This window comes from Anomalospiza imberbis, chromosome 5, assembly GCF_031753505.1.
Source record: "Anomalospiza imberbis isolate Cuckoo-Finch-1a 21T00152 chromosome 5, ASM3175350v1, whole genome shotgun sequence".
NCBI lineage: Eukaryota > Metazoa > Chordata > Aves > Passeriformes > Viduidae > Anomalospiza > Anomalospiza imberbis.
The window spans coordinates 11938385-11955867 of NC_089685.1; the positions used below are offsets into that span (position 1 = coordinate 11938385).

General features: G+C 36.6%; 1 protein-coding gene across 1 annotated transcript in view; it reads right to left on the reverse strand.

Annotated features, from left to right (window-relative positions):
• The window catches only part of PTPN12 (protein tyrosine phosphatase non-receptor type 12), a 69514-nt gene that overhangs the window by 32348 nt on the left and 19683 nt on the right, over positions 1 to 17483 (reverse strand). Inside the window, exons 2-5 of the mRNA XM_068189611.1 lie at positions 5481 to 5589; positions 2332 to 2408; positions 1134 to 1229; positions 60 to 98 (exon numbers count right to left, since the gene is read on the reverse strand). Coding sequence (XP_068045712.1) covers positions 60 to 98; positions 1134 to 1229; positions 2332 to 2408; positions 5481 to 5589 — 321 coding nt within the window. The remainder of the gene's footprint in view (positions 1 to 59; positions 99 to 1133; positions 1230 to 2331; positions 2409 to 5480; positions 5590 to 17483) is intronic.

Genomic DNA, 17483 nt, shown 5'->3' on the forward strand with positions numbered 1-17483 from the left:
TTCACAGCTATTGCCCCATATGGGCAAAGCTCATTTATTTTTGTATTTGGGACACATACCCTTCCCATTTCAAATTCTCGACAGGCCATTACAATTATCTGAAAAAAAAAAAAAGATGCTCCAAGTTAGATGATTTTGGATCATGTAATTTAAACCTACACTTCACCCCTTGCTTCTGTCGGCAGATGAAACACTTCTGATACTCTTGAAGTGGTTACTAAGGAAAAGACTAATTATTAATATTTTCTTTCCTGCATACACATGCTCTTCTAATTCTAAAACAGTAACCAAGTTTCATCTACATCACTAATACAACACTTCAAGGCTACTTAATTCAAATTCAATGTAATCCTGTACAAATACCTTATTTATTCAGTCTGACTGTAAAGTCTAAACTTATAAAAATACAGAGCCATTTGCCAACTGGAAGAAACATAGATATATTTGCTTAAAGTGACATAGAATGCATAAGATAGGAACAATCCCCCGCAAAAAAAAAAAAAAAAAAAAAAAATCAAAAAAATTTCTTAGGTGAATCTATATCAGAAAGCATGAATAAAATAATAAGAATAAAAATTCACCAACAGATAAGCTATTTGTTACAGTAAGTAACCATGCCCAAAGTGTCAAACAACTTCCCCCCAACCGCCAAAATTTCAGAAATAAGTCACACCTATCCAATTTCCACAAGTATTTATAAGTTAATTCCTGACAAAAGCTGTTTAAACACACGTAGAATATATAAAACAATAACAAAACAAAAATTAGCATAAAAAGAAAGGTAAGTGGTTTGAGGGTTTTTTTGGGGTTTCACATGCTGGTTCTGTAATTTGATTTTGCCAGTCTACATGAAGTCAGAATTGTAAGATCTCCTACCTTACAGGAAAACAAGCAAGAACCTATTCATAAATATGAAGGACTTAACGTTCATTGAACAAAATTATTGCTTTAAATTGATATTATTAAACTGAATAAATACTATAAATGCTATTTAACTACAAAAGGCAGCATTTGGGAAGCAAAAAATCTAAATCACTGTCAATATTTTGATAATAATAGCCAGCTCAAGCAAAAAATACACAATCACAGTGCCATGAAATAAGGTAACACTGAATTTTTCTACAGCTACTTACAGCAACGTTGTATTCCCATATCATCCTCCAGAAGTCTATGACTGTATTGGCTAAGGGTCCCTGGGTAGCAACATATGCTTTTGGCCCATGTACTCCCTGGGATTGCAGAAAGGAACTATTAATGTTTATAAAGAACATTTGTCTGCGCTGAATTAAAAAAGGTTTCGGGTTACAATGGTGTAAAATTAGAACATCCTTTATATATATATATATACACACATATATCTATAAATAAAAATAGATATATATATATATATATAACAGGAAGGGTGAATATGAAACATGACTCCTAATTACATTAGTGGGAATTTAGCTAGTAATCTCAAGGGAGCCCAAGATCACAACAGCTACAGCACTGCCAGAGACTGTCACAGTAAATAACTATGTTCAGATTGTGAAAGATTCCCTTTAAGTCTGCATTTTCTTTGTTACTCAAACATTCAGTGATGAAAAATTGAAAATCTTTTTGTAAAAGAGCATCTTCTTGAAGAAATTTAAGTTCCTCCCTCCCTATAATAAATTTCAAAAATACAGAAGTTTAGAATTTGTTTTATATTAATTTTCAGTACATTAATGTTCAGATTTTCATGCTAAACATTTATGCTGGAAGATTTACTGCAGGAAGATTTAGATTTTACCTGTTTCTGAAAAATAAATACTGTGTAGAAGCAGCATCAGAATAAAGCTACAAAGACAGCTCAATATATTTATACTTTGAAACAAAACTGTAACAGGCTTTTAGTCAAATTCTGGCTTCTCTTTAAGAATGTTAGATTAATTCCATTGCCATTGTTAGATTAAGAATGTTAGAATATTAATTCCATTGCCACACTTCTTCCATGAACAGAGTAAAATGTACATTAACATACACAATTTGTCAAACACCTCATTTATGGTCCCTAAAAATGTCACCTGTAAAAACAACTGCATCTGAATTTTCCTATGGTATAAATCTCCAATGCACTTGCCTGCCACTTTAAAATTAAGGATTTTACATTATGTTTCCACTTAGAAGTAAAATCAAGGCTCTAAACATTGTGTTTTAAATGGCATCATGTTTGCAAATTAATTCAAGTCATAATAAAAGAATATCTTCCCTTACAGCTTTAAATTTTATGTTGGACTATAATATTAAAACTGCACTGCCAAAAAAAAAAAAGCTTAAAAAGAATAGAACTGTTAAACTAGTAGCACATACCTTAATAAAGTTTGCATTGATGTAGTCTGAATCTTGTGGGGGAGTTTTTAAAGTCAGTTTAACTCTGCTGTGATCAACTAAACAAAACAGACCAAAATATTTTTTTGAACAAGGATTACAACACATGGAAATCAATATAGAACAGTAAAGATAATATATACAGTACATTAAAGAACATTTTCCAGAGGTAAGTCACACAAGCAAGTCAATACATTTGATTTATGAGTAAACCAACTCGGGTAGTGAGTGGCAAGAAGAGTAGCTCCTACTGCTATGTGCTTTTGATGCTCAAGTTCACAGGGTATCACCTCCTGGAATTCCCAGAGCAATTCATTATGAAGAGGCAAAATACAATTCATCAGAAGCCGTCAAAACTGCAGTTACACAACACTAACACAGATCACGGTGATCAGAATTAAGACACGCTCAGGGAAAGCAGAAAGCACAAAACACTTAAAGCAGCTGGCAGCTCTCACAGTCTCTGCCAAGGAGGACTCCACCAGGTATCACAAGAGGAAACAGGCACCAGGGTTTACTGCTCAGGCACAGACTGACTCCTGTCCCCCAAATACTGGGCTAGGCTCTTTGCTGGAGCACTTCTGAACTAGAAAGCAGCAGATTCCTCCATTTAGGGGGTTTTGGACATGTCAAGTTTCTGCCTCAAACATTACTGTCTCAGAGAAAGCTTCTGATAAAACCAGCAGATCTTTGGAGACCAAAATCCTCAGCAATATAAAAATAGCCTTATTATTTGTTGACAGAATAAACTAAACAGTTTGTTATACTTTTTGGCCTTAAAAAATTACATATTTAATATAACAACTTGATTGGTAATAAAATGGTGTAGGTGGTTGGCAGGTTTGCCAGTCCTTCCAGCTCTTGTTGATAACACTTATTAGCTATCATATAAAAATTGTTCAGACTATCTCTACACGAGAGGTTCTTTTAGTTGAAAATCCGTATCAAAAAGAAAATTAGCTTTAAATGGGGCAACAGAAGTATCTGTAGAAACAGCAGCTGCTCAAGCAATTTGTTACTTTCTGCTCCCAGGGTCAACTCCTCAACCACAGAACAGCTGCTAAACCTTTGATTAGACCTAAATTCAAGAAAAAAGACAAAGAACAAATATGTTTCAAAAGAGAAAATACAGTTAGTTTGGTTTTTTGTTTTGTCAAAACATCACTGATAATAAAACAAGGAAACATGTCTAGAAGAAGTAAATACTAAGAGTTATTTCTATACAGAAATCTCTCCCAAAAAGCTTGCAAAATGGTGAAATTTTTCTGCTAGGGTACTCATAACATGCAAAAAAATTTGTGTTACCATGTAATGTTTCTTAAAAAAGCACAAGTGTAAATTAGGAGACGTTTAGATCACAAATCTAAAGACAACATGCTCATATAAAGGCCTAGAAAAACCCTTAAAACACACTGCACTGTTCCATACTGATACACAGACTGCAATAGCAAGAACATTCTCTAAGCATGAAATGGTGTCATGGGCTTTGTACTAAAAACTGCTTTTAAGTGGTAGAACAGACTAATTTAAGTAGCAGGCTAATGAAGGATCCTATCTTCTCAACACAGTAGATCCAAAATTCTAGAGCAGTTTCCAAATGTCAATATTGCCATCCTGTCTCTGTGTGCCACAGCTCATCTGTTACAGAGTTTAAGGTCTGGAATAAAATTCCCCCCAAAAAATCCACTGCAGTTCTCAGCTTCTGAAGATTAAGTGCCTGGATATTGTTATGTAACTTAAAGGCTCTGTTCACAATAACTAATTGGTTTTTCAGGTGACCAGTGAATACCATGTTGCATTTAACTACCATTTGGGATGGCTTAGCAAACTGTAATGGGAACATGCATCTTTTACTCTGAAGCCAGTGTTGAGCTAGTGCTGAGATACTGATCTCTCTAGTAACAGTAACAATCTCTCATAAATACAGCACTAATCTCTGATTAAGTTACAAATGTACATGATTTCCTGGATTTACATGAGATAGACATGGATAGTTTGCCTTTCTGCTGCTTCTCATTTCAAGCTGATCTCCCATCACTTCATTGCTGGAGATTTTGGATGTTTGAGACAGTCACTTAAACTGAAAATAAGTCTTCAGTTTTCCTCAATGTCATCTTTGAAGTTCACTCATTTCCCCACTGGGAGCTTTATTCCCTTCCAGATCCCAGTGGCTCAGGTTTTATTTCCACAGATGACAGATGTGCTCATTATGCTGTAGCTGCAGCCAGGCACAGCTGCAGTGCCACTGTCTCACCAGTTCAGCCTGGCTGCTACCAAGATTTCACTATATTGTTCACAATCTACCAAAATGCCAGGACACTCTCAATAAGATGGCAATAACAACTACCTCTCTCTCTTTCCCTCTACCTACTAAACATCTCCTCCCAACTAATAAGCAGAGTAAAATGTACCTGTTGCTGACCTCCTGGGACAAGAGAAGTGGCATTTGTCAGAAGACTACCCTTTAATCTCGCTGTCAGCTGTTCAGCTCCAGAAGCACAGTGAGAGCTTCTGAAATACATGGCCTCAGGAGCTACACCAAGTGAGCATGTAACAGTCTTGTGAATTCAGATCACTGATCTGTAATATCCACATGTTGGTGGGTTTAAAATCTATATTGTGATCTGACTCTTGCTTTCTGTGTCCACACATTAAAACGAATTTCATTTGGACTCTAGCAAAATAGAAACCAAAGCTAATCCAGCATTGAAAATTTTTCAACAGCATTTACAGGATACAAACAGATAAAAAATATCTATTTTACATCAAAACAAGTTCCTTAAGCCTCCTTCACCTAGAGTATATGCTGTCATGTGTTTTCTGCCATGAATAGCATGCTCCTAAGGATACATTTAAGCATCTAGTAAAGTTCCCAGCTACTCTGAGCTAAAATGAAAGTGTCAGCTCGATACAGCTTCAGAACCACAAGATCTTTATCTTCAGATGATACCTCTTCTGATAAAATATAAGAATATTCAGTCACTTGGCCTTCCAAATTAAAAATAAAACCATCTTTCAGCAAATTATCTCTAATTTTGCCTTTCAGTAATAATTAAAAAGTAAAATTCAAAATACATGGAGAATAACAAGTCCTTTCCTTTGTCTTCTATCAACATGTAAATCAGACTTACATGGCAATATATCCTTGTATCTATTCTTTTTAACATTTTCTTCTTTTTCTCCAGTGGCTGTTGGGTAGATCTTCTCTGTTCTGTATTTTGTTGATAATCTTCTTAACCTCTGCAATAAAAGATTTATGTTACATTTCCAAGCCTCAAGATAAACATCACAAGGGATTAGTTTCATCGACACAGATGATCACTTGGAAAAAAATCTCTTCTGTCCTTTTATGATATTCACTACGATGAAGTTTAAACACCTAGTTATCCAGTACTTTTAGCTCAGCAACAGGTTATACCCAAGCTGATGCCAGCTCTATGCATCATGAGACACAGAACTTTGGAAAAGCCAGTACAGCACCAGCATGAACTGTGGCCGAATTTTACTTGGACACTACATTGCCCTGTTGAGTAACAACTGCATTGAGAATACCTGTGAGAAACAGACACATCTCAGGGTACCTGGAGGAAGAGCACAGCATGGGCTGGCTCAGGAACAGCTGGTACTTGGCTCTGAGGCACAAAGCTTCCAGCACTGACAACTGAACAGAAAGCAAAACCTTACATTTAACTGGTGCCAACTCCTAACACCCAGCTCCTGTTGAGTTTCAAGCTCAAAGAAAGAAGGTCCCTGTCTCTCAGGCACAAGCTATTCATGAGTAAGATGAGTGACAGGAGGCCTGCTGTATTCACAACAGTACATCATTTTTCCCCTCCATCTATTCCAAATCCTAGAAATGCGAGAGAGTCAAAATCTCAAATAATAAAAACCAGACCCTGCCTTCCAGTAACCTAGGAAATAAAAAGAACAATGCAGCTTTCATCATTCCAAACAAGTTAAGCCTTTGCAACCTTAAAACTGAGGAGTAAAATTTCTCATTGAAAAAAAAAATACAAGAGGAGCCAGCAGGGCTTGTTATTTTAAACTGTGTAGACATCCAGATTTAAAAAGAACACCAAAGAACTAAGAAATTTAACTCTGGTGTTTGCAAACCCAGCCACTCTATTGACACTGACATGGTGGTGCTGCATAAGACTATCAAGAGGAAGACTGAAAGTAGCTCTAAACAAGTTTAGCATCTCCAGTGGAGGGGGGTTCTGTCCAGGTGAAAGGACAGACATTCTTCATGTTTCCCTCGCTCTATATTCAATTCATCATTGTACAGCTGAAGACTCAAAACACTCATGATTTGTGTTCTTTTGGGGAAGGGGGCATCTGAGAGGTTTTCTGCCACTTAAAAATGTACATCTTGTTTGTCACTGACAATGCAACAACGTACATGCAGAAAGGTATCATAACAAAGATGATTTGTCTGGAAAGCCAATTTTAGTAGCTTTAGAAGAATTCAAGAAGAAAACACTTGGGACACTCACCTCACACTTTAGGTAAAAAAATGTTTTGGCAACTCAAGCTCTCCAATAATTCCTCCTAATTTATTATGCAATTGAGGTGACTATGCACCTTAGGTCCAAAATTGTCCTAGCCCCACCCTCAGTGGAGCTAGGACAATTTTAAGAATAAAAATCACATAAATTTAGCATCTCTCTTACATAGAAAAAACATTTTCATGAAATTTATATGGATATAGCCAAAAAAAAAATCAAATTACCTATGCAAATGTGGATAAAACCTGTCACTAATTTAAGTGAATAATACATATCTAATAAACCAGAAAAGTGACATTTGCAGAGCAAAAACAAATAGCAAAGTAAAAAAAAAAAATCAAGAACGACCAGTTTTCAATTTTTTTCTCTTCTGCAAGGACTTCATCACAGATTCAATCACTGAACACTAAAAAGAGCAGCAGAACTAGCTTGCAACTATTTTATTTCCTTAAAATGAATTTTCTTGAGAAACCTGCAATATTAATCAATGAAGAAAAACAATAAATATCTGGAGGTGTGGTAGTGTCTGACTACACAGTGATCAAGCTGCTAAATATTTAACCTGAAAGCACTGTGAGAGTGAGGTACAGGAAGATTCAATTCTTAAAAAGACACAAACAATTCCTGAAGCCCTCACGGTAGACTACGCTCATCTTTGCAACTCTTAAAAACAAATTCACAGCATAACCCAAAAACACAGCAGGCAGAGAAACCTGGTTTGTCACACAGCACACACAGAGAATACCACTGCACGCAGGAGACTGTCCTACATAACGTCGACCTTTCCCAAGTCAAAAAATATCACTTGTGCTAAGACTGAACACACCCAGCAGTCTAGAAAAAGCCAAATGAATGCACATAATTTGGCTAACTCAGCTATGAACTGCAAGGCTGAGAAATACTTTGAAATGGGCTGTAAACCTCCAATTAAGAGGGGGAAAAAAAAGCAAAGACCAACAATGATACTTTCCAATCACAGTCATTAATATGATTTTGTGTATTATTCCAACATGGTTGTGAGTCTTAAAGGGTTTTTCCTTCCATCTTACTGATTATTATAGGGCAAATGTCATGATTCTGATTAAAAGAAGTTTAGAGAAACCATGATTCTGATTAAAAGAAGTTCTACAAACCATGACTAGAAGCAGAAGTTATTTGACATGAGAAAGAACACACTCAAGGAAGTCAGGTTAGGTATCAAAAAGTAGGAAGATCATCCTTTTTGCGTAAGCCCATTTTAAAGGCACGCACTTCCACCAACACAATTTGGACAATTGTAAGCCAAAAATGCTCCAGTGACTAGTACCAAATTTCATTTACTAGAAAACAGTGCTATGAGACTCCAGCGTAGCCTTCTTCCCTACATGATTCAGTCTCCCCTGCTCTGCAGTCTGCTAAACAGACCAGAAAGTAGGATTAGCTTAGCCCAGCTCCAAGGCAAAGCCTGGAAATGAAATACAGGTTGATTTTAGCACACATCTGTTCCTAAAATAATTCAGGATCCATGCTTTTAATGCATGTTTGCCAGCTGTTCTGTGACATGGGTAATAGAAGATACCTAAGCACAGTCATGAGAGCAAGCAAAGCGAGTAAGAAGCATTCTTTACGATTTATAATAGTATCTGCTACAGAGAATAATATCTATTTCATGCTTTGGAAGAGGAAGAATTGACTAAAGAGTAAGGGAAGAATTTTTAAAACTGAGCTTTGAACGGAGTACCACAGGAATGGAAAAGTGCCAGACTCAGCAGAGGATTCTGCCCAACACGCAATAGAAAATTCCTGCAGAAGGCTATTGCAGTGTGTGCTGACAGCCTGCTGTGGGATGCAAAGGATCCAGGGCTTCCTAGGTTACAGCCCAGAGTGACCAGGAGGAGGAGAATGTACTCAATAGCAGAAGGAGGGTAATGACAGGGCAGAAGAGAAAAGAATTCTGTTCAGACTACACTAAGCTGACAAGACAGGCAGTAAGATCCGTCTCAGCCCGGTTTCAAGCTAATTCTTAATAAACAACTGTGTAGGGTACAAGGCAGCACTCATTTGGGTTAATTCAGTCAACTGCCAAAATGCTTCTCTGAAGATATTTGGGCACCAACAGCAGGGACATGGCAGGTCCAGCCTGGTGCCTCTGCAGATAACACTGGGCACTTCCGTGGCACTCAACTGCTCAGTGGGACTGCTGTCCTGGTACCATGGAAATCTTCACTGGTATGTTCTTTTAAGAACAAAGAAAATGGTCAAAGAGTAAGCATGATGAACCATAAATATACACTTGAAGAACTACATTCACAAAGCCTTTAGTTCCACTCATTAGAAAAGCTCAATTTTAATTCTGCTTATTCATTGTGTGACAGAAGTGGTTTGTGGGGTAGTGACAAACACCACATGTGACAGTGGGGAGATGAGTCTTTGAAACAATTTAAGTTTCAGAAACATACTTCCAACTTCCACAGTGGTTTTACAATCTGTACAACAAATCTACTTCAGAGTTTTTACAAAAAGACAAATCAGCTTTTCAAGCTCAACTTGTAGAATCCTACCACATTAAGAAGAACTTTGTCCAATCAGTTCAGGAAATACAGACCTTTGAGTTTCATTGTCAGTTTATTTCTTTATTTAACACTTTAGAAAGCCTTTAAAGACACAATGCCTAACATCATAGAAGTGCTGTTTGTGGATTAAAGAAAGTATTTATATAGCCTACTGAAATCTAAAGAACTCACTCCAAAAGCATAAACTTTATTTAAGATACAAAAGTTCCTTTGGCTTCTTTCTGGGCTTCTTTTCAAGGAGAACAAGACAAATATTTCACCAGAGTTTCTGTTATCTCAAGTCTTTAAACTGCCCTTCCTAAGCCTTGTCTAATACTTCTAATTGGCAAAACAAGAGATAACACAACTGAGATGTTCTCTTGACTCTCCTTTCTGACCATTCCTAAGGAGCAGGACATACCAGAGTGCCAGATGCCAGCTGCTACAGTATTCCATGACACCCTCTTGCCATGTGACAACAGGCCATAGAAGCAGGCTCGGGAAGCTCTACACAGCCAGCTCTGGCAGTGGTCTCCTGACATTATGCCAATCACACAGGAACATATTTTGTTCTGCAAAATTTGCCAAAGTACATTAAGAAATACTCAAAGAAACAAGCAATTAAAGAAAAGTTTCTATAAAAGTTACCATAAAAATCAGAGCACAAAAGAAGATGCTAGGACACACTTAAAAAATGTTGTATTAATGCACTCATTTAATAAAAAAGGACAGCTATTTCTATCATAAGGTGGGCATTGCATTTTTCTTACTAACAGGAAAGGAAGAAAAAAACAAGAATTATGTGCAACTCTGGTCTCATTCAAATAATTTAGATAAAGCTTACCAGGGCAGAATACATTCCCTAGTACTTACACAGTGAGAAATATGTATGGAGCAATGTAAACTAAATTACCACAAAAATTTCCAAATTACTACCTTCTGGTTATCTACAGTCAGATAACCAGGTTTCAGGTTCTGTACCTATGAACAAAGAAATGCCAGAGATGCCTTTGGCAACAGAGAGTTCAATGCAGACTTTGGTATCAGTGCTCAAATGGGGCTCTGACTTCCTAAAACTGCTTTGGTTCCAGAAGTATTTCAACTTCAAGGCCTTGTAAATCCAAGTGGAGTTTTCCTAAACCACCTTCTCATCAGTGAGGTTTCTGGAAAACACCAAGACTAGCTGATGTTAGTAAACCCAGGTGGAGAATGGACTATTCAGGAGTGCAGCTCCAGGTTGCAATAGCAAGGAATAAATGAGCACAGTGAACACCGCTTTGTCTTAGGAGTATTTGTAAAATAGCATACACTTGGGACCCATGTCAATACTCCCCCCTTGATTCCTGTCAGCTTTCAAACAGCAATTGTTTGCAAGAATTCGTAGCCCTCATGAAGGAGGGAAAAAGCCTTCCCAAACACTAGTCAAACATAAACGGTGAAAGGAGAACGACTTGCTTTTGTAAAACTTCACTGTGTCTTAACATTCACAGATGGCTTTGGCTGAAAAAAGACACACTAGCAGTCTGCACTGGACCTATCTCTCTGAAACAAAGCCCTGAAAGGAGATTGCAGGCTCAACTGATAGAAGGAGGAGTTTTCATTGCCTTGGCATTCTCTTCTGGCAGCTCCTACTGACCCTGGAGCTCTAGGTGCTCCAAGGGAATCTCTGCTGAAGTGATTAATAGACAAGCCTGGTAACTACACTCCCTTGGGAGCTCTGTTTTCAGCATTTCATAGCAGGACTATGATGAGTTCAACAAACCCCACTGCATTCCAGGAAGCTTGTGGGAATCACACAGAAGAAAAATCCCTCCAAAATTACCCAGACAACTGAAAACAGCATTATTTCAGTATTAGATTGTATGGTGTCTTCTGTACCAGAGTTGGACTTCAATGAATCCTTGTGGGTCCCTTCCAGCTCAGGATATTTTATGATTTTACATCATCTTAACTCTCTGATATTTTTTCAGGAAAGAGGTGAATTCATGTTACTGCACTAATTGGAGATTTCTATCCCATAAAGAAGTATCAGCCAATGAAGACAGTGCTGGTAGATCCTCATGTAGAGAAGGCAAAATGGTAATACTGCAAGCAGCCTGTGAAGGCATACATCCTACTTTCTCTGGTATCGCATTAAAACCAGAATCAGGTAAAAAACTCAAACCAGCAGAATTACTCTCCAGAATTAGGTGCTGTCAGAGTAAGACCAACATTTCCCATCCTTCCAAATCTGTATTTTCCCAAAAAAAAAAAAAAAAAAAAAAAAAAAAAAAAAGTTGGAATCAGACACATCTCCCACATTACTAATAACTAAAGACTTTGAAGCTTTACACAGACACTATCAAAATGTGGGCTGATTGCTTCAAATCTCCTTTCTTTTCCCTCATTTCTAAAACTATTTTTATACTATTTGCATGTTAATCATAGTCTAAACTAGCAGTACTATCAATTACAGTTAATTCATGTTCAGCATTATAGTAAAGCCAGGTTGGATAAGACTAAGTAGATCTGTGGTTTGAAACAAGCAAGGAAATAATCAAGCAAAACAGAACATTAAATTACTAAAGCATGATCTGGTTTTAGCTAGTAGGTTGCTAATGTATGTTCTGAGATATTTTAGAAAGTCTACAGCAAACTCATTAAGAATTGGGATTATAACTTCCCATCTCTGAACCATACTGTCTCCTCAGCACACTCATATTATTGGAGTGATTAGTGTGAACACATTACAAGAAGAGAAAACGTGCTGGACAATGAAACAGCAACAGTTCTTATGGATGATGAGTGAAGAGCATGAAATTTTCTATTAGTATGAAAGCACACAATTAGAAGGTTGATTGCTTTGGACTCAAATCTAGGAAGCACCTTGATTTAAAACCAGAAAAGACTAACATTAGCACACTCTACAACAAGCAGGCTTCTTAAGTGTTAGAGCAATTCCAGAACAATTGTTGATAATTCAAAACAGAAATAAGCCTCAAATTTTTTTGCAACAAGGTGACTTTTTGTCTTCACAATGTAAACCCAAACATTGTATGGAAGCAAAGCAGTTGAGAAACAAAGAAATAAATCTCATAAACCAGGGAACCCCCTTGTTTAAAATCATTATTTCAAGTTACTAGATTATTTTCCTCTTATTCCTTCTGTATTAGGCTTTATGCATGCTGACAGCACAGGTATATTAAAAGCATCACATTTAATCTTTATTTAAAACAAAAAATGGTTACAGGTCTAGGTAAACTTCTTTACAAGAGCCACTCTGAGTTATCCAGGAGAGGTCACCACACTACAAGTCCACTCCATCTTGAAAGTCTATCCCCAGACTCTGCCTCTGAAGTAAATCAAATTTTGGGATCCTGGACGTAGCACTACACTGTGAGTGCAACATTTGAGTGAAAACTTCTACTTCACCCAAAATAGAGAAGAAGTAGATACTTCTCCTCCCAGTTACACACACCAGATTTACTTCAAAACCCAACAGCTCTGATGTAACAGGAGCAGATACCAAAGTAACAATGTCCCCAGAACCAACCCTTGGAGACCTAGAACAAAGTATCGAAAGGCGAGTTGAGACTTCTTCCACAAAGAAACGCCCCTTAGGCGAGAGGCTTCATTCCAGGTCAAATCAGGCAGCTAAACGGAACACAAGCCACAGGAGGAATATTTTTTTCATGGCCACAGGAGGGACTGGACCAGTCACAATTTGTGACAGATTTTCAGCTTCAGTGCTTGTGACTCAACCAACACAACATCCTGAAATACTCAAAAGCACCCTGTGACAAGCATTTCACAAGAAAACCTGCACAGCAAATACACGTGGGGTACAATTCATATCAACAAACAGCATGAGGATCTACGTAAGTACTAGCCTCTATCCTTGAAGATTATTGAGGTTTTTTAACCATATCAATTCTCCCAGAAATATTTCATCATCTATCACCACCTATTGCTCCCCACAGTCTTTACCATTCCCTTGCCTGCAACTTCATAGTATGTGGCATGAAGCATTAAGATCCATGGAGAATGTATCTTGCTTTTGTTTCTGCTCAGCACCAAAGAAAAGGGGGGAAACAACCCAAATTCTCCTCCCTCTTCCTTCACAAGATGCAAAACCCTTCCTCTTTTCCCACGCCTTGGAACACATTTCCTTGAGGTCAGTGTTTGTTTTCCAAGCAATTCATACAAGGTGGAAAAAAAAAAAAAAAAGCACCATGACTGAAACAGGAAACACTGAGCTTTCACTCCAACAGAAGTAAACTAGAATTCCCTACCTGCTAGTCCCCCACTACCAAGGCTGCCATAAATAAAGGCACAGGAGAATAGTCTTAGAGCCTTATAAAAACCTTACTTAAGCCTTTTAATAAATCTGCACACACTCACACTCCCTCAAAAAAGGTCTGCCATAGCAGTTATATCCTGCCTTCCCAAAAGGGTTTTAACAGCCATGTCTTGCAAATTTATCTGAAACACAGATCCTGCCCTGTAAGACTTTCACTGAGAATGATTTTAAGCTGAAAACTTGGAGCCTAACAACTGCTCTGGGTAAAAAGCAGAACTGTTTGTGCAGTCAAGAAACACTGTAACTGCAATCTAGTTTTGAGTCCAAATTAACTTACTGAAACATCTCTAGGGCTCAGAGGTACTGTTCCTTTCAGTGACACCCTTTGGCATACAGTTGAATTTCTATTCAATGACACGTGTTTAATATACAATTCCAATTAAAAATATGCCAATTTTGTCTTTCACCAGAAGTCTTAACTGTTTTTTCGAAGCAAGCTTGAACCTTTTATAGAAACACAGTATCTTTTAGAGACTTTCAGCAGTTACAACCCCCACTATTCAGGAGGTAAAACTAGGACACTGAAAATATAGTTATGCCAGTTCATGACTGGCAAATAAAACCCCTACTATTTAATAAATAAAAAGAAAACTTTGGACAAACACTGAATCAGTACTTCCATGCAGCAACTCATACACAGGGAATATATAAGGAATTGTAAAAAAGAGATAAGACATCAAATAGAAAATACATTCCTATTATCTGGAGAAAACATGCTTACAACTATTTTCACCCTTTCTTTGTGGCTGTGTTTGGAAGCCAAGGAATGTGCTAGTCATAAAGAGGCCATTTATGATAGCATTCAATAGCATTTTAAGAGCTAGAAAGAAGTAGCCTCATTAAAGTCACAAACTTGTACTAAGGTTTCAACTGTAATTACCCTAGCTAATAATCAGCACAATATTTATGGAGAGACAAAGGAATTTTGTTTTGTAATCATTTATATTTGCAGTATCTGCCAATTTTTGCCCATAACAAATTTGTCCCCAACACTTCAGAAGCACACACCTTCCAAACATAATTCTGGTTTCAAAAAGAGACAGGACAGGGAATCCAATGGCCAACAAAATTCTCATAATTCTGGCAGAAAGAGCTATAAAGCAACTATTGAAATTATACCAAAGCAATAATGGCTAGTAGAAAAAATAAATTCAGACAACCAGTTATTTCCATGCATCATTTTAGATTATTTCTCTCCATTAAAGTTCTTGCTTTAAAGGCTGAACATTCAAGTAGAACTGCTAAATATTCAAATGCTTGAACAATATGAACTTTGCAATTCAATTTGTTTCTGCTGAATTCAAGGAAAGGTCCTTAAATCTTAATTTATGCTATATTGTATGCAATTGTCTCCTATAAAAAGAACACAGGCATCTGCACAGTATTACCATTAAGAGTATATATTATAGTATTAACAGAGTGGTACAACTCAAGGAGAATGTTTCTAACTTGCCTCTTATTTTGTTCAATAAGTACTTCAAGAAAAGGAAAAGGCTATGCTTCTCCAACATAACCATTTTCTGATGGACGTACCATTAACATTTTGAGTTCCATGGTAACCTTAACCCAGGCATTTTCAAGTCATGCCAATGCAAAAGTGGCAACAAAGGAAACAGTTGTCTCTTTGGCAGGCCTTTATCTTGACAAGATACAAAGACAAGAATACTACAGTGAAGTTATCAGAAAGCAAATGAAAGTACTCTTTCAATCAAAAAGTTTGAAGTTTAACCTTTTCAAAATCATGAACATTTTTGAGGAAACTTTTAGTTCTGAAGACTCACAAAAGCTTGTACCTAAAGGATCAAGTAAAAGATGTTCATTGTACACCCTCTTAAAACCAGTGTTAAAAACTTATACCACTATACTCCTCATACATCTACAATAAAGCTTTTATATATATTTTATTCTGTACATCAAAGCCACAAATTTCAAATTTTAAATTATTTTCCAAATAGCTGTAAGATGCCTTTTTTACATTTATAATGCAATTATTTCTGTAATTTTAACATTTTGAAGAGCAAAATTACCTCATATTAAGTATATGCTCAATCACTTAAAGGTTTTTAAGTACTCCACAACTTAAATTTGCTACACAGCTAACATGAAGAATACAGTCCTTCCTGCCAAATTTCAACGAGAAAGTTCCTCAAGTCAACTGGTAGAATGAATCTGGTTCAGACAAGGGCCTTGTCAAACAAGCTGCTGATAAATTTAAAATAAACCTCAGCTGCCATTGCTTTAAAAAGATTAATATTTACAATCCAGAATGAACAAGTCAATCGTTTGTTTGGTAAACAATAGCAGGGGGTTTTTATCTGATACACAAACAACTTTATTCAACACCTCCAGGTTCTGGATGACAGATTTACTTCCAGGTATTTCAGAAACACACGGGAACACCTTCAGATCCCACCTCAAGATCTTTATCTATAATTCTCATCTATGTGGAATATGTGACTCCACTTCCTTTCTTGGAAAAGGAAACTGTTCCAATCTGAGCTTCAAATAAGTATTTGATACGGTGCCAATTCAAAAGAAGAGTATGTGAATTTCTACAGGAATTCAGTCGAGACTAGTCTCTTTAGTTTGTTTTCACAAGGAATTTTTTTTAAATCATCTGACGAAAGCGATTTTACAAGCAGAGTTTCCCAAAAAAAATTCCCAGACCAAGCAAGCATTTTCCTTAATGACCTCTCCAGCAAAGCAGTGCACACTAAAAAACATTTTATGGCAAACCAGAAGACAGTAAGAGATGAAAATGGGAATATAACATTAATCAAGTGAAACAACTTTCAGGGTAAAAGAAAAAAGAATGAACCCCAAAAATGTAGGCTAGAAATTATAATGAAGGAAACACAAATGCATATCATCAATAACTAAGTGGCAACTCAAGAGTTATAGAAGTAACCAAGGAAAAAAGGCACAGCATATTTACTGATAACCTGTATTCAGTAGTTAGTCCAGCATCCTGGCAAACTACAGATAAGACAATATAAATTCTCAACAGACAACAGGATATAGAAAAAATAGTTTTTCTTCTTAATTAACATAATAGGCTAGCTAAAGCTGTGATTTTTCTGTTTTGATGGATTATGGTTTTAATTTTCTTTGTGGTCTGAAATTAGTAAAAATAATTCACCTTGAAATCTATGAAATTTTCCTCTTAGGACAGAAGCATTCATATTCTACTATTGCTTGCATTGCCTAAATGCACTCAAAAAGTGTTAATAGCTTTTACATTTGTTTCCTGGTATTTCATACAAAACATGAATTCTTTCTTATGGCAATGGATTGGTTGTAATAGTATGGTTTTATTTGGAGGTAATTTCAAAGTAACCAAAGAATGCTAGCAAATATTAGCATCTTTCAGGAAGAAAAAAAAAATCAATGTTTACTCTGGATAAGGAAGCAAGATTTTCCTTTTAAAAAACAGTCCCTGAACATTTAAGTCTAACACCCTCGACCTAAGCAATGTCAATCTATACATTCTATGACCCTTGTACCCTTAAAGGGACCTGAAAGACTTTTCTTTGATTTCAAGTCCTAATTTAAGTTCCTTGAAATTGTCTCAATCTAACCACATTTACAAAGTTACCAGATGGTCAACAAATCCAAACCCAGTACATTATTGTTTAATGAGTACTAGTACAGAATAGTTTAAACACTTGAGAGATCAAACAATAATCTGCAGCAATACTTAAGCATGACATCTCCCACTGTCAAGCTTTAAGCAGTGTTTATTTTCTCTGATAAAAAAAT